The 25,750-nt window shown below is 43.9% G+C and overlaps 1 protein-coding gene across 1 annotated transcript in view; it reads left to right on the plus strand.

The window, feature by feature from the left end:
- The first annotated feature begins 1,138 nt into the window (after positions 1-1,138).
- The window catches only part of wwc1 (WW and C2 domain containing 1), a 51,843-nt gene continuing 27,231 nt past the window's right edge, over positions 1,139-25,750 (plus strand). The window contains exons 1-10 of the mRNA XM_071329126.1: positions 1,139-2,237; positions 8,444-8,553; positions 8,707-8,910; positions 9,403-9,479; positions 11,232-11,311; positions 12,485-12,614; positions 15,500-15,649; positions 15,909-15,979; positions 18,483-18,725; positions 20,220-20,309. Of these exons, the coding sequence (XP_071185227.1) occupies positions 2,119-2,237; positions 8,444-8,553; positions 8,707-8,910; positions 9,403-9,479; positions 11,232-11,311; positions 12,485-12,614; positions 15,500-15,649; positions 15,909-15,979; positions 18,483-18,725; positions 20,220-20,309 (1,274 nt within the window). The 5' untranslated portion in view covers positions 1,139-2,118. The remainder of the gene's footprint in view (positions 2,238-8,443; positions 8,554-8,706; positions 8,911-9,402; positions 9,480-11,231; positions 11,312-12,484; positions 12,615-15,499; positions 15,650-15,908; positions 15,980-18,482; positions 18,726-20,219; positions 20,310-25,750) is intronic.

The raw sequence follows: 25,750 nt of genomic DNA on the forward strand, positions 1-25,750 counted from the left end.
CAAATGTATGAATCTCAATTTTGAGGTATGCAGTCTTTTCAGAAATGGCACATGCAGATATTTAATGTGAAATTTAGGTAAAAGTTATAAATAGAAATTAGCCTTTAAAAAAAAATATATATAAAAAAAAAAAAGTATTTTATTTTTATTAACAACAAATCAATACAGGAAGAACATGTGGGAGCAAAAGTATAAAATATAAATGAGCCCCCAGTACATAGAAGCACCTGTATGACGTAATTCAACAGCATCGCGAGCCTTGAACTTTCGCGAATCGCACATGTGTGAAGCTAGCCACAATAAGGATTAGCCACAATAGAGGAATTTACAGTTTGCCTTCAAAATAAAAGTTGTCAATTGAATGATTGAAACAAAAAGTGGAATCATGCCTTATCTGGACTAGATAATGCTAAACAAGGTCGGAATGTTGTTATATAAATTCAACGACAGACAATCATTTGTTAATTTTACACCAAAAAGTTAAAATCCGTTGAAATCGCACTATGTAGTCTATGTATTAGACTTTAGAATTGCATTGGGGGCATACTTATATGCACTGTACAGCCTAACCTAAGGATGTTGCACCCATGAAATGGGTTATTAGCCTACTCAGTGACACTCGCAGAACACAACTGTGTAGAGTTTACACAAATATAAGCGTCTTAGCTCTTGTTGGAGGACTTTGACTGTGGGAAATCACCTTTCTAGTCAGTCTATTGTGTGTATTGGACATTCATATTGTACTGTACAGCCTAACCTATGGATTGTGCACACATGAAGCCTACTCGGGGACACCCACAGAACACAACTATGAAGAGCTTACACAAATATAAGCATCTTAGCTCTTATTAGGGAACTTTAATTGTGGGATATCCGTTCACTTTAAAGCCTATTGTGCGTATTGAACATTCATATTGAACTGTACAGCCTAAATATGAAACACCAGTGCGAAATGAGCCACATTAACTTATTATTATATTTTGTTGAATTTATATAACAACATTCTGACCTTGTTTAACATAGTCCAAATATGGCACGATTCCACTATTTGTTTTAGTTTGAATCACTTTCAATGGCGGATTTTTATTCTGAAGGCAAACGCCACTAATGGCGCTAATCCTTATTGTGGCTAGTTTCACACGGGTGTGAATCGCGACCAACCGAAACAGTACTCTGGAAGGCGACTTGCTACTGCCTCTTTAAGGAAAAAGGGAAACATTTTAACAAACAATTATAGATAGATGGCTAAGTAGACAACTTCAATGTGGATTTACCGGAATTTTGCACGAACATTTACCGTGAATGTGGAGATAAATGGCGCTTACTTCGGTGGAATAAGGGGATATATGATAGAGCACGAGAGGGTGACTGGTTAGCATAGTTCTCGCTAGCTAAACATGGTGGCCAGTGAGCGAAAAGGGATCTAAAATATTTAAGAAAAGCTTCTTGTTGGATGGTGAGACAACCTTGGTGAGTGAGAGTAACCTTTCTACTCGTACTCCAAACCTTGGCTGGATTTGCAGGTTTCAAATACACTTTTCGGTTCATCTGAATATCCAGTAAGGAGTCGAGCTGTCCCGACACAATCCTTGGACAACCCGCTTGAAAAGTTATAATGAAGTTTGTTTCATGTTCTACAATGTATTGTACATAGACGAACAAATAAACATTGAACAACGATGATTTCAAATGCGCGTTTGGGATTTATCTCGTGGAACATCACTCTCTCTCAATTCCAATGTGAGCATGGTTGTAATATTGTTAGCCTACTGCTGAGTTAAACGGCTACAAAATAACTAGTATTCTGTAAAGACATAATTTAAGCATCAGTGTTGGTAACATTGTTTCATTTAGGAAATTGTATCATATTGCTTCGTTGTGAAAACACCCACTATTTGGCAAACCTTTTCTACTCCTACTCTGGGAACATTCACGGCGAGACGTTATGGACTATAACGTAATCCAACACACACACACAGGCCAGAATTTGTGAATTGATGGAAACGAGTGATGGTTTTAACATTTGGGATTTTACGATACTTCATACAACAAAACGTGGATTACCTTCGATAGAATTTAGAGGACTTGCAGAGAATATTACATGGAGACTCGTCTGACATGCCAAGGAAGGAGTTACCACTACCAGAGGGTTGGGAAGAATCCCTGGATTTTGACGGGAAAGTCTACTACATCGACCACATCAACCACGCCACCAGTTGGATTGATCCAAGAGACAGGTATGGTATAACATTCCAGTGACTCTAAAAGCAAGCAGTTGAGTCTTGCTCATAGATTGATGATATGCGCTATCAAAACCATCAGCATCCATCAAGTGCTCATAATCTAATGGTTCACTTGGCAATTAATGAATGGACTCAACTGCAATCTTTGAATTTCACACAATGTAACAAAGTAGGCTATAAATCTAGCCTGGGCAGCGGGGAGTGTGCGCTATGGAGCTGCACTATCGTCTTGGTTTAATGTGCTCAGCCGGTAATAAACAAGTGTCTCCCACGACCAATTCATACATAAAACATCCTCCGTTCAGGCTCTATAAGCATCGGTTTCCTCTAACTAGCTTTAATGGCATTTCGCGTATTGTCATAATAAAGCACAATTTTCAATCATCATGCTAGAGTGGCTAATGCTACTTCCTGATGTTGCCCCTCGCATGTAACAACCAGAAGTTGTCCGAAAATGGGGGCAAATGCTGTTTAATTACAGTATGTATACATTTCCCGTTTTTTTTCTCGAATCGGCACGCCATTAAAGGTAATTGAGGAGACCGATGCATTTGCAGCCTATATGGAGGATGTTTTATGTACGAACCGATCGCCGGAGGACAAGTGTATTGTTACTGGTTTGGCACATTAAGCCCAGATGATAGTGGAGATCCATAGCGGCTGCCCAGGCTACTATAAATCAAGCCTAGGTGTTGATGGAGAAAAAAAAAACATGAAGATTTTCCTCAGGAATGTGGCTCATGGTCAACCGGGCATTCATTTGCATTCCTGTAATTAGAAATTAGCCCTCGAGGTTTGAGTTAGTTTCCCCCCTCGTAACATTTTAGTGTAATAGGCTTACAATACGTAGAAATGGGTCATGACAGCCAGGGTCTCATTTATACAGAAACTCACTGTCAACCATACTTTGGAACTAATTTCGTTTTACCAGTTACTTAAATACACTCGGACTTTGACACAAAATCTCTTTTAATAGTTTAGTTCTGGAATGCTTGAGATTATGGGATTTTTTTATTCTCATTCAGCCATGGTTCTGGATAAGGATAGGCCTTCATATTATATTACAAGATTTTGAAAATAGGCTTTGTGTCAAAAGTTACACCTGTTTTCCTTGGTGGCTGTCATTGTTGCAGTCAGCACACAGAACCATAATTAAAAGCCAATAACATGACAGAAGCAAGGGCACAGACCTCCCCACCTCCCTGGTGAAATTCCTTGGTAGCAGCAAGACCAAGATGGCAGAACTTTGTAAACAAAGACCTCAACACACATTCCTAAAATGCACGGCTGAGGAGGGCTGAGGACAGAGGCTGTAAAGACTGATTCATTTAAAATCCCTTTCACTGCTTGCCAATGTGCACAGGGTCAAAGTACAACATCACAACTTGGGAAAGAGTTGCGGTCAAAAGGAGAGGGGTTGAGCCAAGTGAGGAGCATAGACTGTCACTGTAAGGGGTCTGTCTTCTGTAAATCATATGCCTGTCTCTTAATATATAATATAGGCCATTTAGCAGACACTTTTATCCAAAGTGACAAGTCACACGCGCATACTTTTTACATATGGGAATCAAACCCACAACCTTGGCACACTCTACCAACTGTGCCATACAGGACCGTTTCTCCTATGCTGTTCACTGGTCGGTTAGAGGGCACAGTAGAACATGAAGCCAGCCCAGAGTACTAAGTCTGAGATGAGACACAGCCATTCTCAAAGTATTGATCTGACTGAAATAACCAGACCAGACTGGCCCAAAACTGTCATTGGACTTTTACATATCTTTCTAGTGCTGTTCAGCAGTAAGACGTTTATTTTGCTGAGCAACAGCTGATGAAGAGTAAGTAGGAGGCCTACTGATGATGATAACAAATTCCCATTAGACTGGTCTGTCCTATTGGTGAAAAATGTGCTTTCACAAATACCTCTCACTGTGGAACCAAAGAATGTACCAGCCAAGTGTGATCAAAGTTCTATTATACATTCTACAGCTATTACAGGCCTATAATATTTTCAAATACTACAAGATATCCCAAAGCTATTGTTGTATGGCAATCTGACCATGTATTCATGAAAACGTTTGCTCTTTGGTCCCCTTAGCCTATCAAACCTGAGTAATGTTCTCTTTTACACTCAAGAATGAAGCCTGTTAGGCTTAATGGAGATGGTAACTGGAGGACTCAGCCCAACATGCATACATGCATGCATCTCGTTGGCCCCGGCCCTGTCCGTATCTTTCTGGGCTGCATTCGCATACCTCAGCCAGACATATTGTTTATCCACCCTCATGGTGACGCACACACCCAGCGCATTCTGTCAGCTGAATGGAATGTTATCTCCCAGATACCAAGCTATTGCAGGAGGGGAGTTGAAGCAGCTCTACTTTATTGTTGAACCTTGAGCGCTATGAAATGTAGGTTGGACTCTCATAAATTTCACTTGAGGAATTTATAGTGCGATGAATGAAAGTCTGACTCATCATTCAGTTATGCTGCCACATGTTTGCACTCTGCCACACTCTTTGTCGCTTTGCATTAGAGCATTATCACCTGCTTTTGACTTTGTATGCAAACCTGCCTAGTGTTTTTTACACTGCCACTCGACTAACTAGTAATGCTACAGCTCACCTAGGGCCTCTTATCAACCATGCCTTATTAAAACTGTTGGCATACATGGAGATTCTCGGATTTGCGTGCACAACAAACTATTGGGATTTCAAACTGTCGCACGTAACATATACGCATGTTTTCATTGATAAATCAGTGCCATACAATATTTCTGCACTTGTGAACGAGCTTTACAACTCCGCTTGGAAAATGCCCTGCATTCATGGTAACAAAAACTGATTAGAAGCACCTGCTGCTCATCAGTTGTTTACCTGTGTTGCCTACAAATACTGTGTTGGATGTAAAAGATTTGCACCTACACACTGAACAAGGCTGCAAAGCAGAAACGTCTGTGTACGCTATCCCTGATGCAGTGAAAATAATAATAAAAAATGAATTAAGCTTTATGTGACATTTTTGAGTGAGGACGCATTACAACTTTTTATTTATCTGAATTCATGGGTTTTACACACGAACCACACTACCGGGAGAGTGCGATGGTCTCTTTTTTGATTATGGTAACAAAAACGCCCTCATTTCCTGTATGATTTGGAGATGTTGGAACTGGACCATGAGTGTCTAAAGCGCAGTGCCAAATTTGATCATATTTCTGTGGAGGTGTGTGCAGTATGTTTTTTTCTTTTGCAGTGGCTTTTTAAAAATGAAAAATTCATGCCGCCTATAGCGCGTGCCAAACACTTCTGCAAGATTGATTGTCTTGAACAATTTTAAAAGTAAATGTTGCATACAGCCCACACTGATATTCAAAAGATGAATTGTTGTTCAATATTTTGTTTATCAATACGTGCCTGTGTTTTATCTTCTGCCTTGGTATAGGCTCTGAGATTAAATAGGCTATTATGTCGCACTTTTGGCTATTGCACCGCAATACTGTAGCCTACCCATACTGTCATAGGCTACCGGTCTATTTACTTTCGAGCATGGTTGCCTATTGAATGCGTGATGGATAAATGTTAGCCTATTATTGTTGTTTAGCAGGAATAAACCAGTGATGTCAGAAAAGGGGAGACGTGCCCTGCAATATGATTGATTTGGGCCTATTTAATAAAAGTAAGATATTGTGTTTATCTTAGGTGACATGTTGCTATGCAATCTTCTCACCAACTGCAAATCTGTCTGTTTTATCATTAGGCCTACGTTTTAATGTTTTTTTTTATTAGTCTACCATTATTATAATTCCTGTGTATCAAACACCCCCATTTCCACAAAAATAACTATTTGCTTGCAATACAGTTGAGCAACCACTAGAAGTTTAGCGTATTCATGGTCTGAGATTTGCGTGGCGATGCGCACACTTTCCCGTCAAGTTCAAAATGGATAAATACCAACCTTTGCGGGAAAACTGTTGCAGGCAAGGTTGTCTTTTTTTTTGCGCACGCACCTTTTGATAAAAGATGCCCCAGGAAATGCCAGACCCCCTGTCTTTGTTTGAAACACTTAGCTAAAGTTTAAACTTGTAAAATCAACAACTACTGACTCTGAAATCCGCTCTCGCTATAAAGGCCTACTTGGTCTGCATGGAGTATTAATAATGAGAATTTATAACTTTTTATAGTGCTTTTCATTACAATCCAAAGCACTTTAAGCAAAGAAAAAATATATATACATGACTTTTGAAGAATTTTTTTTTTTTTCAATGAATGGATGATCATGGTGGGTAGGGTAGTTCATGGCTTCAGCGGTTTCAGATTTTGTTCTTAACTGACTTGCCTAGTTAAATAATGAAAAGAAAAACAAAGCAGTCAGCCCAGGAGGACAAGTAAAGTAGAGGCGGTTGAGAGGGGGGGGGGCACATCCAGGGGGTTTCAGACTGGTCCAGAGCCTTTCATCAGGGCACCGTGGACTTGCCATCTCTGAAGCAGCACTTCTCAGTATTAGTCTCTGAAGTCAGACTCTTATGGGTAGAATCCTCCACTACCGATGTGTAGCGCCCACCTGGGTGAAGCAACGACAGCCGCGAAAGCACCAGAAAAGCACACTGCAAGTCAGTCGAATAGTCCACATTGAAGCTAACCGCTGGAGAAAACTTCAACGTGCCTGCCAACTCCAAACACCATCCCTTTACTTTGAGTCAACATAGCTGGTTTGTTTGCTAGCAAGTTAGCTAGCTAAGCTTCTTGATGACAGTGACGCATTAGTTATGGGAAACCAACTAATGCTTGTATTTGTAAGCAACTCACACACACTGCCCATACAGTAGGCCTAGTAGTTTATGGGTTTACATAAATTCAACAGAATCTTGAAAAAACCCTATCCTCCAGGGGAGTGATTTCCTAAGGGTGGGTCGCGCCTGGTATTTCCTGTATCACACAGCTTATGGAAAAGGCTGGAAAGAAACAGGATTTGTTTTATCATGTGGTTCACAAAAGACAATTATAGAAGCCTTAAGGGGGTCACTCACTCACTACCCACATGAGTTATTGAAGACTCATCACTGTCTGAAGAGATTAGGAGATGTCTAGCCTGGTGTCCACTTCAGACAGACTAGAAGAGGTCTTGCATGCCAATGCACAGCCAGTGAGTGGCTCACGCTAAGCTCTGGACCTATTTAAAGCCCTCTGATTGGTCTATTGAGACAGCAAGTCCGCGCTTTTCGGAGGGTAATGATGAGTTCGGCCATCAGTTCCGAGTGATTAAGGGACTGGATTTGCAGGGGTGAGAGGACAGTGGAATTAATCAAATAATGGGATGATGCGCACACAGTCACTCAAAGAACTTGGCGCCAGCTTTTTGGGGATTTTTGTTTTTTCTCTCCGCAAAGCCTTTTCCTCTGAGATACATTTAGAACAGGCCTTTTTCATTATTCATAAAGTAAAAAAGGAACCCGTTGGGTTTCACCCTGAGCAAAAGTCTCTGTGAGGATGGTAATATCTGCCGTCTGCAGAAAAGAGTTTGAGCAAAGGAATAGATCAAGACAAGTTTTCCCACATGTAGCCTACGCCACTGATAACTGGCATAAGCTTATGTATTCTATCCTTCAGCCTAGGTTTATGTCATAGCTATGAGGGAAATTAGGATTAGGTTAATTGTGAACCCAAGTGTGCCAAGTTAGATCAGCATGAAAAAGACAACAACCGAATATATCCAACCCAGCTAATGTACGAACTGAAAGGCTGATTCTTGGACGTTACTCTGCAAATAGCTCCCTTCCTTATTTCCATTGGCACTTTGCACATTGGTCGTGCTGGTAGAGTCTTCCTGAGGGGCCTTTTGTGTATGGTGGCCACTGAGGTCTCCTGGGTATCCTGTGATCCTGAGCCTGGCTTGGTGTTGGAAAGCCTGGAGGGTTTGCCTCAAACCTCTAAGCAATTTGTGAAATGGCAGGTCCCAGCTTCCGACTATTGTGCTTTGCAAACCCCACTCGAGGCGAATAGAGACCTATTCTAATTAGACCCCTTTTATTAGAGACACACACACATCGTGCAGTTTTGGTAGCCCTCAGTGACAACCAAATTATCTATCTTTGCATGGACCCTGGATGGCCCACTCTCTTGTCATGGTCATCCTGATTTACTCTTGCTGTGACACCTCTAATTCTTACCATCAGTTGACTGTTGTTTCTTGTGTGTGATTTTCAGGCAGACTAAACCTCTGACATTTGCTGACTGCATTGGCGATGAGCTGCCAGTGGGTTGGGAGGAGGCCTACGATCCCAATGTCGGGGCCTACTATGTGGACCATAACACAAGTGAGTCCATTTCTCCATAACACTAACTTCTGTCACCCATATTCATCACACATTTGTGAAGAAACACATGGCCAGTCAAATCAAGATGCAAAATGTATTTCTCATTTTTTCTTGTTTCTTATGTTCTGTCTCTTTCCCCTCTACCACCATCAGAGAGCACTCAGCTGGAGGACCCGCGGGCCCAGTGGCAGCGGGAGCAGGAGGTCATGCTGCGGGAGTACCTGGACGTGGCCAAGGACTCGCTGAGCGCCCAGAAAGAGATCTACCAGGTGAAGGAGCAGCGGCTTCGCCTGGCCCAGCAGGAGTACCGCCAGCTCAACGACGCCTGGAGGGACAAGTCCACCTCTCAGACCAGCTGTAAGGACAAGCCGGGGGGGCAGGTTTATGGGGTGGCAGAAGGAACAGGTGTGCAGGTAGCAACAGTGATGAGGATCAAACGGGGGCAGAGAAGCCAGGAAACTTGAAGGGCTGTACATAAACATGGGGCAAGGAACCAAAGAGATTAGGCGGCAAAAGAGAAGAGAACTAGAGTGATTGGTAGTCTTTTATTACTCTTCTGAGTGATGCAACGCTTTTGACACTGGGGAGGTGCACATCAATTTGATCACAGGATTACAGCACATCATAGTTCACTCAAGTTGTCTGTAATTTACATTTTTGTGGAATTAAAGCTACTCCCTACTAATTTAACTTGACTCCATTCCTAAGAGGAATCCTCTGCCATTGCTCAGACTTGAATGGGTGATTTACAGTGGTTTGATAACACACAGGGGATTGATGAGAAGGGCCTTGAAGTTGAATAGCGCGATGTAGAGGATTAGATAACACCCTGGCTCTTATCTCCCACAGTGAATTCCAGATCGTCCTCCAGCAGTAAATATGACCCAGAAATCCTCAAAGCCGAGATAGTAACTTCCAAAAGTAGGGTAAGAAACCTTTCTTTTATTTATTAATTTTTTACACCATCTCTGTACTCCAACTATGGTCTGCTTTACTTGTGTTCAGTAATCATTAGGAATGGATGTGTATACCCATATGTGTCCTTAAGTCTCCTGCTTTGGCTTAATTCTCATCCCTAAGATTTGCAAACATTAGTGCATGAAAAAGGCTTAGTCCAATGGACTGTTGCTAAGTGACTGAGTGTCCAACTCTTTATCATTGTAAAGGAGGAATGTGTGCAAGTGACATCTTTGTCTGAGACCTCCACCCAGGCCTGGGTCCCAAATTGCACCTCATTCCCTATATAGTGTACTACTTTTGACCAGGGCCCTTATGGCTCTGGTCAAAAGTAGTTAACTACATAGGGTACCATTTGGGACGAATCCCAGAGCTGTCGGTTGGCGTTGTGCAACATTATACAACGGGTGGGCTAATGCTTATTGGTTAAAAGCGCATTCTAGCCAGTGTCTATTCCACAAGTTATCACCAGCTAAATCTATGATGTTAAAATGCCTTTTTACTCTGTTCCATTTGACTGTGCAAACCACTGTCTCATCAGCCCAGGCAGGGAAGTTAACATGATCTCCACCATTAAAAAGCATATAGATGTTTTCTCACATTTCTTTTAGACTAACATTTGCATGGGGCGGTGCACGGGGCGGTGCACAATTGGGGCGGTGCACAATTGGCCCAGCGTCGTCCGGGTTAGGGAGGGCTTGGCCGGCAGGGATATCCTTACCTCATCGCGCACTAGCGACTCCTGTGGCGGGCCGGGCGCAGTGCACGCTGACCAGGTCGCCAGGCGTACGGTGTTTCCTCCGACACATTGATGCGGCTGGCTTCCGTGTTGGATGGGCATTGTATCAAGAAGCAGTGCGGCTTGGTTGGGTTGTGTTTCGGAGGACGCATGGCTCTCGACCTTAGCCTCTCCCGAGTCCGTACGGGAGTTGCAGCGATGAGACAAGACTGTAACTACTAACAATTGGATACCACCACGAAGTTGGGGAGAAAAAAGGGGTAAAATAAAAATAGAAATAGTATGATTAAATTCATCAAAATAGCGTTTTTAATGAAAATATGGCGATCATTATTTGAAAATGTTCGTCTCGGGCCCAACAACACCGGTGCTAATATATCCTCCGAACACTGGCTTCTTGGGCATTTTCACTTTAATAACTCCCTCTGTTGGATTTTTTGATGATGTTTCCTCCATCTTTCCTTCACATTTCATAAAAAAAACAATAAGCAAATGTTTTGCTTTAATAATATGTAATCGGGCTATAAGTTATATCCAAATAAATTTTCTTCATGAAACAAACACAATCTAAATATAGCCGAATATAACAATATAGCCATATATATAGCCGAATATAACAAAAGCCGAATAATCATGTCTTCCGTAATCAATAGTATTACAACTGGGGATTTTTAATTTCAGTAAAATATGCAGTGTGTTTCTCTCAGTTGAATAAGCCGAACATAATCATATTGCCAGTAATCAATAGTATTTCGATTTGGGCACCGCCGCTCGGCCATCGCTCATCCATATACATATATGTACATATTCTCATTCAGCCCTTTAGATTTGTGTGTATAAGGTAGTTGTTGGGGAATTGTTAGATTACTTGTTAGATATTACTGCACTGTCGGAACTAGAAGCACAAGAATTTCGCTACACTCGCACTAACATCTGCTAACCATGTGTATGTGAGAATTAAGATTTGATTTGTTTGTCTCAGGTGAATAAGCTGAAGAGGGACCTCGCCTGCATGAAACAAGAATTGCAGCATAAAGAGCAGGGCTTTGAAACGCTGAAAGAGTAAGTGCAACCCGACATCATTACACGATCACAATTACACGTAGTAGTAGGCTTCTGCTTTTTTCGATACAGCCGTAAAAAGATTCCCATTATCAACACACTCGAGGCCCTCATCTCACTCTGGTCGAAAAGGCAGCTCCCTGGCTGAATTTGATGATGACCCTCAAAATGGTCAAATATCACAATTTTTGTCTGTGAAACACATTTCTCTTTGAATGCCTGGAGTGCCGCCTCTTGCATCTGTGTTGTGGAAAAAGACAGACGGGCCCTGCCTCAGTGCAGTGAGTATTTTTTTTTTAAAGGAATGACAAGCTACATAGTAGTTCGACTGGATTCCAACCGTTCTTCCGTGACCTTCATTTTGCTATCAAATTTCAAACCTTCCTTTGCTGTCAAACATTTACCAACAATCATGAAACCGTACTAATATACGAACACTGCAACATCCTGTCTGTCCTAAACTCTCCTTTCCCAGAGAAAATACTTCAGCGTCTTTATAACAAAAGACCAAAATAGAAGTAGAGTATCTATTCTAACAGCATGTATTTATACTGAAGTGGAAAAGGCTTGGATAGGCTTCACTGGTTCTAGTTCTCCTTGGTCTTCAGTGAAGGAGTGCTGCCCCCTCCCTCCTTTCCTCCCTCCTTCGCTCTCTGAACAATGTGGAAAGACCTGTTATTCCACTGCATGCATGACTTGCTGTTGACTGACTTTACATATTTGATGCTGCTGCCACGGACGGTCTCTCCATGTGTAGCTGACTGTCTGGGCTTCAGGCTCTTTCCTCTCTCTACACCTGTGGCTCTTAAAATCCAGTTTGGTGCCCGTCGTGGATCCTTAGTTTTGTTATTGTTCACTCTAATCCAGATTAGATCAGGATGGTTTAAAAGTGTCACTAGTATTTTCATAGTGAAAATGAAACATGTTTTTTTAAACAACATACCTCTTTAACAAACACCAAACTAAAGATGAATAATATGAGAGCAAAAATGTACACGGTTGATAGTGCTATCTATGTAGTTTTTAGGCCTACTCACTGATGCACAGTTTCATAACCTATATCACTGTCTGGTCAGTTTCCAACTTGTCTCTTTTTCACTCTTTCTCTCCCTCTCCCACCTTATCCCTGTCCCACCTTATCCCTCTTCCTCCCCTCCCGTCCCCTCCCTCCAGGATCGATCACAAGGTGTCCAGTGCGCCGTACGGCTTCAAGCTCCATGAGGCGCAGGCCATTCTGAACGAAGTCAAGTCTATCAAGGACGCCATCAGCTCCGGGGAGAAGGAGAAACAGGAGCTCATGCAGGTAAGCGGGGAGGGGGATGAGGGAGGGAGGGGATGGGGGTCAGGTGTTGTAGTGCTATGAGGAGATGGGTAGATGACAGCCTGTCAGCTTCATATGAGACGATGGGGGGATCAGAGGATGCGGGAGTGAGGGGGAGAACGGGTGGCTGTTTTGAGCTAGGCTGACTGTCATGGAAAGGAAAGCGAGAGAGAAGGAAGGAGGGAAAGGAGTAAAGAGGGATGGAGATGGAGTGGGCTGATGGTCAGGCAGGGAAAGAGAGAGGAGAGAGCGAAGAAAAAAGGGAGTAGACAGGAACTGCAGAGTCTCGTCTTGGTCTCGTGTTCCTCTTCATCTCACACAGCATAGCATTTTCTCTCTGCTGGTGCGTCTCCCACCCTCCCTTGTTACCTGTGTCCCCTGCAACCTCTCTGTCTCCCCTCTCCTGTCCCAGCGCCCCTGGGCTGAGTAGCAGACAGACAAGACCGCATGGTACTGCAGACTCTGTCATGACTTTGCTGCTCAATCAATGATTCACCAGCATGCTAAGTCTTTTAGAAGCTGAGCTGGAGGAGGGGTTGGTACTCGACCTACCTTCTTCATACTTCCTCCTCTGCTCTGACCTGAGGGAGTGGGACACACGTGCGCTCATGCACACACACACACACACACGCACGCACATCAAATGTGCCCCAGTTTTAATCTGGGTGGCAGTAGAAAACAACAAACTGTGTTTGTTAGTAGGGGCTGGGTTGTGTTTAATAATGCAGAGCCTCTCTCTCTCTCATGTGCTCTCATCAAGTCTCCCCTCCCCAGCCTTCTGCAGATGACAGTTCAGTTGTATGTACAGTTTAAGTCGGAAGTTAACATACACCTTAACCAAATATATTTAAACTCAGTTTTTCACAATTCCTGACATTTAATCCTAGTAAAAATTCCCTGTCTTAGGTCAGTTAGGATCACCACTTTATTTCAAGAATGTGAAATGTCAGAATAATAGTAGAGAGAATGATTTATTTCAGCTTTTATTTCTTTCATCACATTCCCAGTGGGTCAGAAGTTTACATACACTCAATTAGTATTTGGTAGCATTGCATTTAAATTGTTTAACTTGGGTCGAACGTTTCGGGTAGCCTAACACAAGCTTCCCACAATAAGTTGGGTGAATTTTGGCCCATTCCTCATGACAGAGCTGCTGTAACGGAGTCAGGTTTGTAGGCTTCCTTGCTCGCACACACTTTTTCAGTTCTGCCTACAAATGTTGTGTATGATTGAGGTCAGGGCTTTGTGATGGCCACTCTAATACCTTGACTTTGTTTTCCTTAATTTTAAGCCATTTTGCTACAATTTTTGAAGAATGCTTGGGGTCATTGTCCATTTGGAAGACCCATTTGCGACCAAGCTTTAACTTCCTGACTGATGCCTTGAAATTTTGCTTCAATATATCCACATCATTTTCCGTCCTCATGATGCCATCTATTTTGTGAAGTGCACCAGTACCTTCTGCAGCAAAGCACACTCACAACATGATGCTGCCACCCCAGTGCTTTCCGGTTGGGATGGTGTTCTTCGGCTTGCAAGCCTCCCCCTTTTTCCTCCAAACATAATGATGGTCATTATGGCCAAACAGTTCTATTTTTGTTTCATCAGACCAGAGGACATTTCTCCAAAAAGTACGATCTTTATCCCCATGTGCAGTTGCAAACCGTGGTCTGGCTTTTTTTATGGTGGCTTTGAGGCAGTGGCTTCTTCCTTGCTGAACGGCCTTTCAGGTTATGGCGATATAGGACTCGTTTTACTGTGGATATAGATACTTTTGTACCTGTTTCCACCAGTATCTTCATAAGGTCCTTTGCTGTTGTTCTGGGATTGATTTGCACTTCGCACCAAAGTAAGTTCATCTCCAGGAGACAGAACGTGTCGCCTTCCTGAGCGGTATGACGGCTGCGTGGTCCCATGGTGTTTATGCTTGCGTACTATTGTTTGTACAGATGAACGTGGTACTTTCAGGCATTTGGAAATTGCTCCCAAGGATGAACCAGACTTGTGGAGGTCTACAATTCTTTTCCTAAAGTCTTGGCTGATTTCTTTTGATTTTCCAATGCTGTCAAGCAAAGTGGCACCGAGTTTGAAGGTAGGCCTTGAAATACATCCACACGTACCCCTCCAATTGACTCAATGTGTCAATTAGCCTATCAGAAGCTTCTAAAAGCCGTGACATAATTTTCTGGAATTTTCCACGCTGTTTAAAGTCATATTCAACTTAGTGTATGTAAACTTCTGACCCACTGGAATTGTGATACAGTGAATTATAAGTGAAATAATCTGTCTAACAATTGTTGGAAAAATTACTTGTGTCATGCACAAAGTAGATGTCCTAACTGACTTGCCAAAACTGTAGTTTGTTAACAAGAAATTTGTGCAGTGGTTGAAAAACGAGTTTTAATGACTCCAACCTAAGTGTATGTAAACCTCCGACTTGAACTGTATGTGTGTGATTTGTATTGTCTGTCTGACTGCAGTGTATGAAGCCTGTCCTACTCAGTCAGCATTGTGTCAGTTGCCAGTCTTGTCTTTGCTGGTTTTGCTTGAATTGTGTACTTTAATATTAAAGATGAGGTTCATTCCACTCTGTGCTTCAGTGCTGAGCCATTTATTATTTATTTTATCACTGACTGCACTGATTTTATCATTGATTTAAGTAGGTTACCATGTTTGGCCACTTGCAAAAACACATCTTTATGCAATGTACAGGACTCTATTTCTATGGTCTGTATTATAGATTTAAACCATAGGACAGGAGCTTTGTGAATGGAAGACACAGAGCAAAATATGTCAACAATACTAGCTCTGACTTCTCTCTGATGTGTCAAGCCTGTATACAGTTTGTCTGTCTCCTCTCCCTGTAGAAACTAGCAGTGCTTAAGGATGGCTTCCAGCTGGACTCAGTGGATTCTCAGTCTGACCTGTGGGGCAGCAGCCCCTCCCTGGCCAACTCTGAGCTGTCCATCCCTCGACTCTACTCCGAAACCAGCTCCCAGACAGACATACCTGCTGAGGTGAGAGGAGGTTGTGTTCAGTTGGCACCAAATGGACAAATTGGGAGGCACTACCTGGACTTGTCCAATAAGAAACGCTTGTTTTCGTTTTCTGTTTAAAGATGTTTTGCTTTGGTGTGCCGTAATGAACAGGACCCAGGTGTAACCTTTGGAAGCGTGCCATGGAATGATGCACAGATACTGGTTGCATCACTAATTGATCAGAATGTAGGTTTGTCACACCACACCTTCAGTTCTGTTATTCTTTTGTTTGATCCAGTTTGGGACCAACACCAACAAGTTGGCAGAGAAGGTTCGACTAAGCCTGAAGTATGAAGAAGCAAAAAGAAGGTAACTTGTGTAACCCAAATAAGGGGTTTTCAAACTTTTCTTTCCCAGGCCAACCGGCGACCCAGGGAACCCCATCGTATGTTAGCACATAAAAATAAAAATAAAAGTAAAATTTAGTCTTCTCGTCAGGTGAATGATATTGGCAAGTAGAAGTAATCAACATTTTAAAATGACTAGATTTGGTAGACAGTTGTTTTGACCTCCCCACAGTTCATTGGAAGAGGAAGTGTAAAACTCTAACAATAGTCTATTAGCTAGAAAGGTACACTACATGACCAAAAGTATGTGGACAATGCTCGTCGAACATCTCATTCCAAAATCATGGGCATTAATATGGAGTTGGTCCCCCCTTTGCTTCTTTTACAGCCTCCACTCTTCTGGGAAGGCTTTTGACTAGACACTGGAACATTGCTGTGGGGGCTTGCTTCCTTTCAGCCAGAAGAGCATTAGTTAGAACGGGCACTGATGTTGGGCGATTAGGCATGGCTCGCAGTCGTTGTTCCAATTCATCCCAAAGGTTTTCGATGGGTTTGTGGTCAGGACTCTGTGCAGGCCAGTCATTCCACACTGATCTCGACAAACCATTTCTGTATGGATCTCACTTTGTGCATGAAAAACAGCCCAAGACCATTATTCCTCCTCCACCAAACTTTACAGTTGGCACTATGCATTGGGGCAGGTAGCGTTCTCCTGGCATCCGCCATACCCAGATTCGTCTGTCGGACTGCCAGATGGTGAAGCGTGATTCATCACTCCAGAGAACGTGTGTTCACTGCTCCAGTCCAATGGCAGGAAGCTTTACACCACTACAGTCGATGCTTGGCATTGCACATGGTGATTTTAGGCTTGTGTGCGGCTGCTCGGCCATGGAAACCCATTTCATGAAGATCCCAATGTACAGTTCTTGTGCTGACATTGCTTCCAGAGGCAGTTTGGAACTCTGTCGTGAATGTTGCAACCGAGGACTGATGATTTTTACGCGCTTCAGCACTCGGAGGTCCCGTTCTGTGAGCTTGTGTGGCCTACCACTTCACGGCTGAGCCATTGTTGCTCCTAGACTTTTTCACTTCACAATAACATCACTTTCAGTTGACTGGGGCAGCTCTGGCAGGGCAGAAATTTGATGAACTGACTTGTTGGAAAGGTAACATCCTATGATGGTACCACATTGAAAGTCACTGATCTCTTTAAGGCCATTCTACTGCCAATGTTTGTGTATGGAGATTGTGTGGATGTGTGCTCATTGTTAGTGATCATGGGAGCCCTGACATTGAGTTTGAGTGGAATAGGATCACCTGTTGTGCAGTGGGAGCCAGCTCCTCATAGCTGGTTGATGCATGGAATGAAATGTGTTCCTATAAGCCCGAGTTGCGCAACATTTCCATAGGATATGCAATTGCGTGAGAAAATACTTTTGATGGCCTCTGTTAAAAAGAGGAAGATTCTATAGGCTAGGTCTATATTTATTTATTTATTTATTTATTAAGCAACTTCCCTAATATTGCTTTGCTTTACAACCGGAGTAGCTTACCAGGCTGGCATGAAAATGAACTGCGGGAAAGCGTCCTCCTTCAAGCGCATACCGATGACGTCTTCTATTTCCCACCGCCACTGTTCCGACAGGTGCATGATAATGGCCCATTTCTAAATTATAACTATTTTCACACACATTATTTAGTACATGTAAAGATTCAATTGAGAATAGTCTGATGAGTGAGAATATTATCACACAGCCACACAATCTCCACTTTTTTGGTTACATGATTTCATATGTGCTTATTAATAGCTCAACACAGAATAGTCGCATGTGTGCACGCCCTCAAATCGTTTGGAGAAAATATCCTTTAAATTTCATTCAGCTTTGTTCAAATATATTCTTCATAATATAAAATAATACCACGAAATTCTAAGCATATCTTGTCTGCCAAATGAACTAGGGTAGCCCACTGCCATTTGGCGTAGCCAGATCAGGCCCTACATAAGGACAAATCATAGTATGCTATTCTGTTCTTCTGAAATGGACTACATTTTCTTAATTTCATGCTTCTTTAGACCTGTCTAAAGATCAGTGTGGAAGCCAGGAGATGCTAAATGTGTTTATGTTAATTAACGGTCAATTACTGTGAGAATGACAGTTATTGGCTTGACAATCACCGGCTGACAATTTCGTGACCCCCACAGCCCTACTCGTGAAACGACCTCTTACTTCCTTCATACTGGACACAGACACATGAAAATGGTATCCGCAATGGTATTCTGTTGCAGCTAGTGATATTCATAAAATCATTATTTTTCACGTTATCCAGATTACTCATTCCCAACACAACCCATCAAGTATCAGTCTAGTGACTTTATAACTTGCTATGAGCGTTCATGAGCCTTTATAATGACCTTTAACATATTATAAGCCATATTATATCTCTATTAAACTTCTCCTCCACAGAATTAAATACAACATAAAAGAACATGAATTATATGATGTCCTCTCCTCCCCCAACCCCAGGATTGCCACCATCGAGGTGCAGATAGCCAAACTGGACAGTGAGGCTTGGCCGGGGCTGCTAGACCCGGAGCGTGACCGCCTCATCCTCATCAATGAGAAGGAGGAGCTTCTGAAGGAACTGCAGTACATCAAGCCCTGCAAGAGAGCGCCCAATGAACAGGAGAAGATTGAGACTGAGAAGAAGATGCTTGAGAGAGACCTGCAGGCTGCCAGGGACAACCAGAGCAAGGCCCTGACTGAGAGGTGAGCATGGGAGGTGACGCGAGTGATGTGCCCCCTTTCGTTTATCCCCAACTAAGTAATCGTGATCACCCTGTGGCTCACTGACTTAATGAGAGTTGGCCATCACTCCATCCCTGGGTAAGGTCACGGTCAGGGAAGGAGGGATAAGAGGGAATACAGCTGCACACCCGGAAAGCATTATGGTCACATACAATGATACAGGAGATTCAATTAGTCATCCACTCTTCTGTCTTTGCAGGAAACTTTTATTGCCACTTTTTGGCGTTTTAATGTTCCATTAGTCAGCACCTCACCAAAAGAGTGCATTCTTTTAAATGAATTTATACATCTAATTTCAATGCTTGCCAGACAACGGGTCGGCGTGTCTGTTGCGTGAAGGAGAGAGGGGGCCATTGGAATCCCACTGGAACTAGGCTGCAGTATATTCACAGACAGGGAATAGATAGGCAGAGCAAGGCCCACAACATACTGTACTGTACCTTAGCTGCAGTGAAAAGACATAGTGCAAGTGCCTCAGGTGCAGCACCTGATATGACTGTTACATGAACACAAAGGTCTACTCCCTGATGTGGACATGGTGATGGACTGGGCCCCGTGGCTCTGTTAATAGAAACAAATAGAAACTAGACTGAACACTAACTATGGAAAACAGACTGATGTCTCCGACTAGGTTCAAGAAAACACTGTCAAACAGGTTGAAAAGCATCACACTGTGCTCTATGTCGACCCAATGTTGTGTATGTCGACCCTGTAAGAGTTACTCTCAGACACACGACACACCTGTGCACCTTTTGTTGTGTTGGCTGCTTCAATCCACATAACCTTTTTTCATGGCCCATGATTGTAATTGGATCACAGACTAGAAGTGGATAGTATATGTACTGTAGTGTAGAACCCATAGCCTCTTACCCATCACTGGCCCTCTGTAATGTGCATTTTTACCCTTTAGTGATTGGACACCTGCACTCTGGATCAGGTAACCAAGGGGACTACAACAATTGGGCCTTGTGACTATGGCACATTTTCCTCTCTCACTCACATTCTCTTCTCCCTTTCTCTCTCACATTCCTGTCTCTTTTCCTCTTTCTCTCATTCATATTCCCCCTCCCTCTCCCCCTCTATCTTTGCTAAACAGCTACCTTGTTCTCTGTTCTCAATACTGTACCTGCATTGAGTTCCCTCTCTGGTTTCTCCCTTCCTGTAACCTGAGCGTCACTAACCGGGGATGTAGGTTGGAAACAAAAGATGCCTTTTTCTAACTGCTGGTTCTGTAACCGCGGCCTGGAAGATGATCAAAAGACTCAGTTATTATGTTATGGCCTGTTTCCATTAAAGCCTCATTACACTGACACACTCCACCAATAAATAAAGAACTGGATAACAAGATGTCTTTTATGAGACACAAGTGTCTGCCTTTTGCTCTTTTAACTGTGTCGATACTGCGGTATATATTTTCAATCCGGCTGTGACCTAACATGTTTTGTTTTCTATCAGATTGAGATTGCACTGTAAGAGAAACATGCTGGTGAGAGAGCTGGAGGAGATGGTTCGCCTGGCCTCATCACTACACACTCAGCTCAAGAGGTATGCACACTCACCTGTCTATATAACAAATTCAGCTACTGTCTCCCAACACTTCCACACTGTCAGTTCAGGAGGCACAATCACTTAAATGTATCTACTAAGCATGTAAACTCCTATTGCACAACTCGATGTGCACATTTAAAATGAAAAACGATTTAAGAATACATTTTATTGTCTACATGGAGACACAGGCAACATTTTTACCGTGGAGGTCTTGGTGAGGTTATAGTCACTAAGGTGTAATGGTACACCGCTACTGCACTCTGCTCTAAAGTTGTTCACGAATCACTACACTTCTATGAGCACAGCCTCTTCTGTCTCCTCTCCTATCTAGCCTCTCACATCTCAAAATGGGCTTAGTGCTTCTGAACATTCAACATTTTCATCCAATTAACCCATTTCACCTCTGAGGCAACTGTAGAGTTGCAAGCTGTTTCATCAGGTATTTTCAATAAACATCACAACCCGGCTTTGCCTGGCGCCCTGAGCCTACTCGCTACCCTTTGAGGGGAAAGAGTGGAACTTTAATCCAAGGTCTACACGGGAGCTGGGGAATGGTGAAGATCACATTCCCCTCATTCACATGAAAGGATTTTATCTTTCATTTCTTGAACCCCATAAGTTCACATGAGGTCTGTTCTAGACTACAGTATTTTCTAGGGATGCATGATATATCGGTGAACATATCGGAATTGGTCGATATTAGCTACAAATGCCAACATCGGCCTGATGTCTAGTTTAACGCTGATGTGCAAAACCGATGTCAAAGCTGACTTGCGTATGTACATGACGTAATGACGCCACGTAAAATGTAGCGCTTCACGTGAAACACAGCATTCCTAACCTAGCCCACAATGTCTGCTGTGTGGATCAAGCAGTCAACAAGTCGAGCGGTCATTTGAAAGAGTAAGAACATTTCAGCGAGACAACTCCATGTCGAAATCCATTAACGGCAAGATAATGTGATTCGTTGCCCTTGACAATCAACTGTTCTCTGTCGTGGATGATGTTGGCTTTCGCTGACTGGTCGAGCACCGGTACACACTACCAAGTGCGCTATTTTTCAGATGTTTCCCTACCGGAGTTGCACAGTAATACGTCCCTGCTATTAGCTTCACGACTGACATTTGGACCAGCGATGTCAGCCCCATGAGCATGCTGAGTCTGGGCACAGTGGGTCATCGAGGATTTCGTACTGAGGAAAGTTGTATTGCATGCTCATGAATGTGCTGGTTGTCATACCGCTGCTGCCATTTCAATGGCATTTGAGAACATGTTTGAAGCTTGGAAACATGAACACGCTAGCTCCATTCAAACAACTGACTCGAGAAATAAGCTCATCAACTGCGCCTGAAGCAGATGTGATACCCTCTGTCATGGCATTGAAACGCCTGCTCAACAAAACTGCCGACACAGGCTGTAAACAAGCGATTCGGTGGCATTCTCTGAGCCTCTTTACTGTGTCGCCACCATGCTCAACGCTATGTACAAGGACTGCTATTTTGATGCATACAAGAAACAGGGTTTACGTGAAATGTTACATACATAGCTGGACCAGATGGAAACGGACACAGTGACAGTGTGCACCGAGGGAGAGAGGCCACGGACAGACAGAGCTGAAACTTCACTGCTTGACATGTATGATGAAACCATGATTGGCTTGACTTCGAGACGTGTTATTCGGGAAGGGTGTCCCTCCTACCCTATAAAGAGTTAGATGCAACGTCTGAGTCATTCAAACATCTCTTCTCGCTTTTCATCAGAAAGCTTACCTCAACAGGACTGCATTTTCCAGAAATAGCTAAACTGTCCACAGGCTTACAACTCGCTCGCCGGGCTCTATTCTCGGGATTGTGCAACGGTGACAATTTTTCCTTTCCCTTCACCATAGCTAGAGGAAAAGTATTAGAGGGTGTAACGGTTACTGCTGTGACACGTCTAACTCGTTCACGACCAAGTTAGCTGTATCCAAACAGTGACTAGTCGTCGGCAAGCTAGCTTTTGGGGTTTTTACTTCGGCAAGAAAAGTTTCTACTAGCTACATCAAGCTATCTTTTCTAACCTGTCCTCTTGAAACGGTATCCGGCCATCACACCGAGTGTTACCGTCAGAGAACCCACGCTAATCGCTAGCTATTGGGGACTAGCCTACCATGCTATTTTTTCTGACAGTTAAAAAACGTAACATCCAAGCAATGGCGACAAAGGCGTCTTCCACCCAAAATGAGGAGAAGCTCCCGACACGAATCTGCTCCTGTGGGAATAAGGTATCGGAAATGGTGTGAGGAGAAAAAGAGGGAGGGTGAAGCCCTCCAGCTCTGTATGCCCAGGAAGACACAGCCCAGTGCCTCGCCGCACCTTCGCCCAGGCCGCAGCAGGTCGATCACCCTTAATCTTTTAAGATCCCGGTTCGCAGCCTGGGGAACCTTGGGCCCCTGGTTTAAGAAGCCCTCCTTCCCGCCCATGGCACCCAGGTGCCAGCCTGCTACTAACCCCACCCAAGGGGTAAGGAGGTAGAAGCACATGGCCTAGCGATGTTCCCATCGCCAGAGAGGCAAGTACAGTCTCCCCCAAGCACTGTTCTATCCCCTGCTCCAATCCTGTGCCTGTTCCAGGGTGAAAGTTCCCAGGCACCCCAGTGTTCTTTTCGGCGTACCAGGCCCGAGTTGGTACAGCCCAAAGAGAAGAGACAATATTCAGATGGATGCTTCCACAAATCCCCCCTCTTGTCTCACACTCCCCAATGTCAGTTCACATTTTTTTTTTATACTAGCGCAACCAGGCTACAGGCCAAGGGCGCAGTCAGACATGTTGTTTCTCAGAAAATCAAAATAAACAGGGTGCCTCCCTATAACACCACCAGAGGGAGCTACTGCTCCTTCTGCGGTGACAGGCCACATAAGCGCGCTCCCGCTACGAGCCAGCCGGACGCGCGTAGTGCTGCGGCACCATCTATGGGGGAAAGCCCGGTCAGCTCTCTCTCGGAGCAGAGAGAGAATTGGCGGGCATGCGCAGTGTCAAACTGGGTACAGGGCACGATAGACAGGGGATACAGACTTAAATTTGCTGTCACCCCGCCCAGATTCAAGGGAAACCTATGCGCTCAGGGAGAATCAGCGGGTGTACTCGAGGAAATCACATCGCTAATAGGAAAAAGGGCAATAAGAATTGTTCATCCTGACCAAAGCTACTTTGGTTTTTACTCAAGATATTTCCTGGTTCCAAAAAGGAAGGGGGGGGGGGGGGGCATACGCCCAATCTTAGATCTACGTGCTCTGAACAGACACATGAGAAAGTACACGTTCAGAATGTTGACACACACTGCTCTGCTACATTCTGTGTGCCCAGGCGATTGGTTCCTATCCGTCGACCAGAAGGACGCTTACTTTCACATCTCAATATACCCCACTCACAGAAAATTTCTCAGATTCGCTTTTCAGGGCATAGTCTATGAATTTCTGGTGCTCCCTTTCGGCCTCTCTGTCACCTCATGTTCTTCCGAAGTGTACCGAGGCAGCCATAGCCCCACTCAAAGAGAAGGGCATTCGGCTGATGACGTACATAGACGATTGGCTGATGTGCGCGCAATCGAGACGAGGTCTTAGAACACAGTCAGCTATTATTGGAACACCTGACACTTCTAGGTTTCAGAATAAACGCAGTAAAGAGTATTCTGATTCCCACGCAGACAATCTCTTTCTTAGGTTTAATCCTGTATTCGGTATTGCTCAAAGCTCGCCTTTCGGTGGAACGTATAAGAACAGTTGAAGATTGCCTAGCACTGTTTCACATAGGGAACCTGGTCTCTTTCAAAACATGCCTGAGGCTACTAGGCTTGATGGCATCGGCTTTAGCAATCATTCCATTTGGATGTTTGAATATGAGAGGGTTCCAACGCTGGGTCTCTTCTCAGGGTCTGAGCCCAATACGTCACAAACATCAAATCTCAAGACTGCATGGTAGCACTGCACTCCTGGAGACACAGGACGTGTCTGTCACAGGGTGCCCAGATGGGCACTATTTTATCCAGAAAATAAGTAATGATGGACGCCCCTCTTTCTTGTGTTGGGGTGTGACCCACAAGGGCAGAACAGTCAACGGGGTGTGGGGACCCCATCTCAGTTCTACTCACATAAACTGCCTGGAACTCCTTGCAGTGTCCCTAGCATTAAAGTTGTTCCTCCCATTTTTGGAGGGTTGTCATGTTCTAGTCAGAACAGACAATACCACTGTTGTGGCTTACATAAAGAGACAAGGGGGACTGCGATCTGCTCACTTACACACACTGGCACGCAGACTGATTGTGTGGAGCAGTGTGCATCTCCAGTCACTGAGAGCTACTCATGTACCGGGAGTATTGAATCTGGGGGCAGATTTTACTTTCCTTGGGGAATCCTCTATTCGGAGAGTGGAAACTTCACCCAGAGGTAGCCAATCGGGTTTGGATGCACTTCGGCATTCCAGGAGTGGATCTTTACGCATCAATGGAGAATACTCAGTGTCCACTGTTTTTTCCCCTGAGTGATCAGGATGCATTGATGGGAGTGGACGCGTTGGCGTACGAGTGGCCAGGCGTCCTCCTGTATGCATTCCTCCTATTGGCCCTGATTTTCCCCCACCCTAGCCAGGGTGCGGGAGAAGGGGCTATCGCTCATGCTTATAGCGCCACAATGGCCAGGGAAACACTGGCTAGCGGAGATCACTCAACTACTATGTGGTCCTTTGTGGCCCCTCCCCCTGCGTCGGGACCAACTGTGCCAGGCGCGAGGCGAGATTTTACACCCTCACCCTGAACGGTTGGCACTCTGGGCCTGGCCCGTGAATGGTGCATCTTGAACACTGCCGGGCTTCCTCAAAATGTAATTTAGACTATTCAGAGTGCTCCACCAGGCCCCTTTATAATTATAAATGGCAGGTGTTTGAGGAATAGTGAGCTAAAATACAGATAGTGTTATTCCAGTGCTCTGTCTCGGTAATTCTGTCTTTTCTACAGGAATTATTAGAAAAGGGAAAGGCTTTTTCTACTATTAAAGTATATCTGGCAGCTATTTCGGCTTGTCATGTGGGTTTTGGGAACACGACAGATGGGCAACATCCCCTTGTCGCCCGTTTTATGCACGTCGCTTGCGTCCGGTGTCCAAACAGCTGGCCCCGTCATGGGATTTATCAATTGTTTTGGATGCTCTATGCCAAAAGCCTTTTGAGCCTCTGGATCAGGTGGAACTGAAGATGCTTTCATGTAAGACCGCGCTATTACTAGCACTGGCAACACGTGTAAGTGACATTCACGCATTATCTGTGTACTCGTCCAGTGCGCAATTTGCACCTGGTAACAAAAGGGTATCATTGCAGCCTAACCCCGCATTTATCCCTAAGATTATGAACCCATCTTTGATGCGTCTTCCCCTTGAGCTTGTAGCTTTTTATCCTCCACCGTTTTCC

The sequence above is a fragment of the Salvelinus alpinus genome, chromosome 1, assembly GCF_045679555.1.
Source record: "Salvelinus alpinus chromosome 1, SLU_Salpinus.1, whole genome shotgun sequence".
Taxonomy (NCBI): Eukaryota; Metazoa; Chordata; class Actinopteri; order Salmoniformes; family Salmonidae; genus Salvelinus; species Salvelinus alpinus.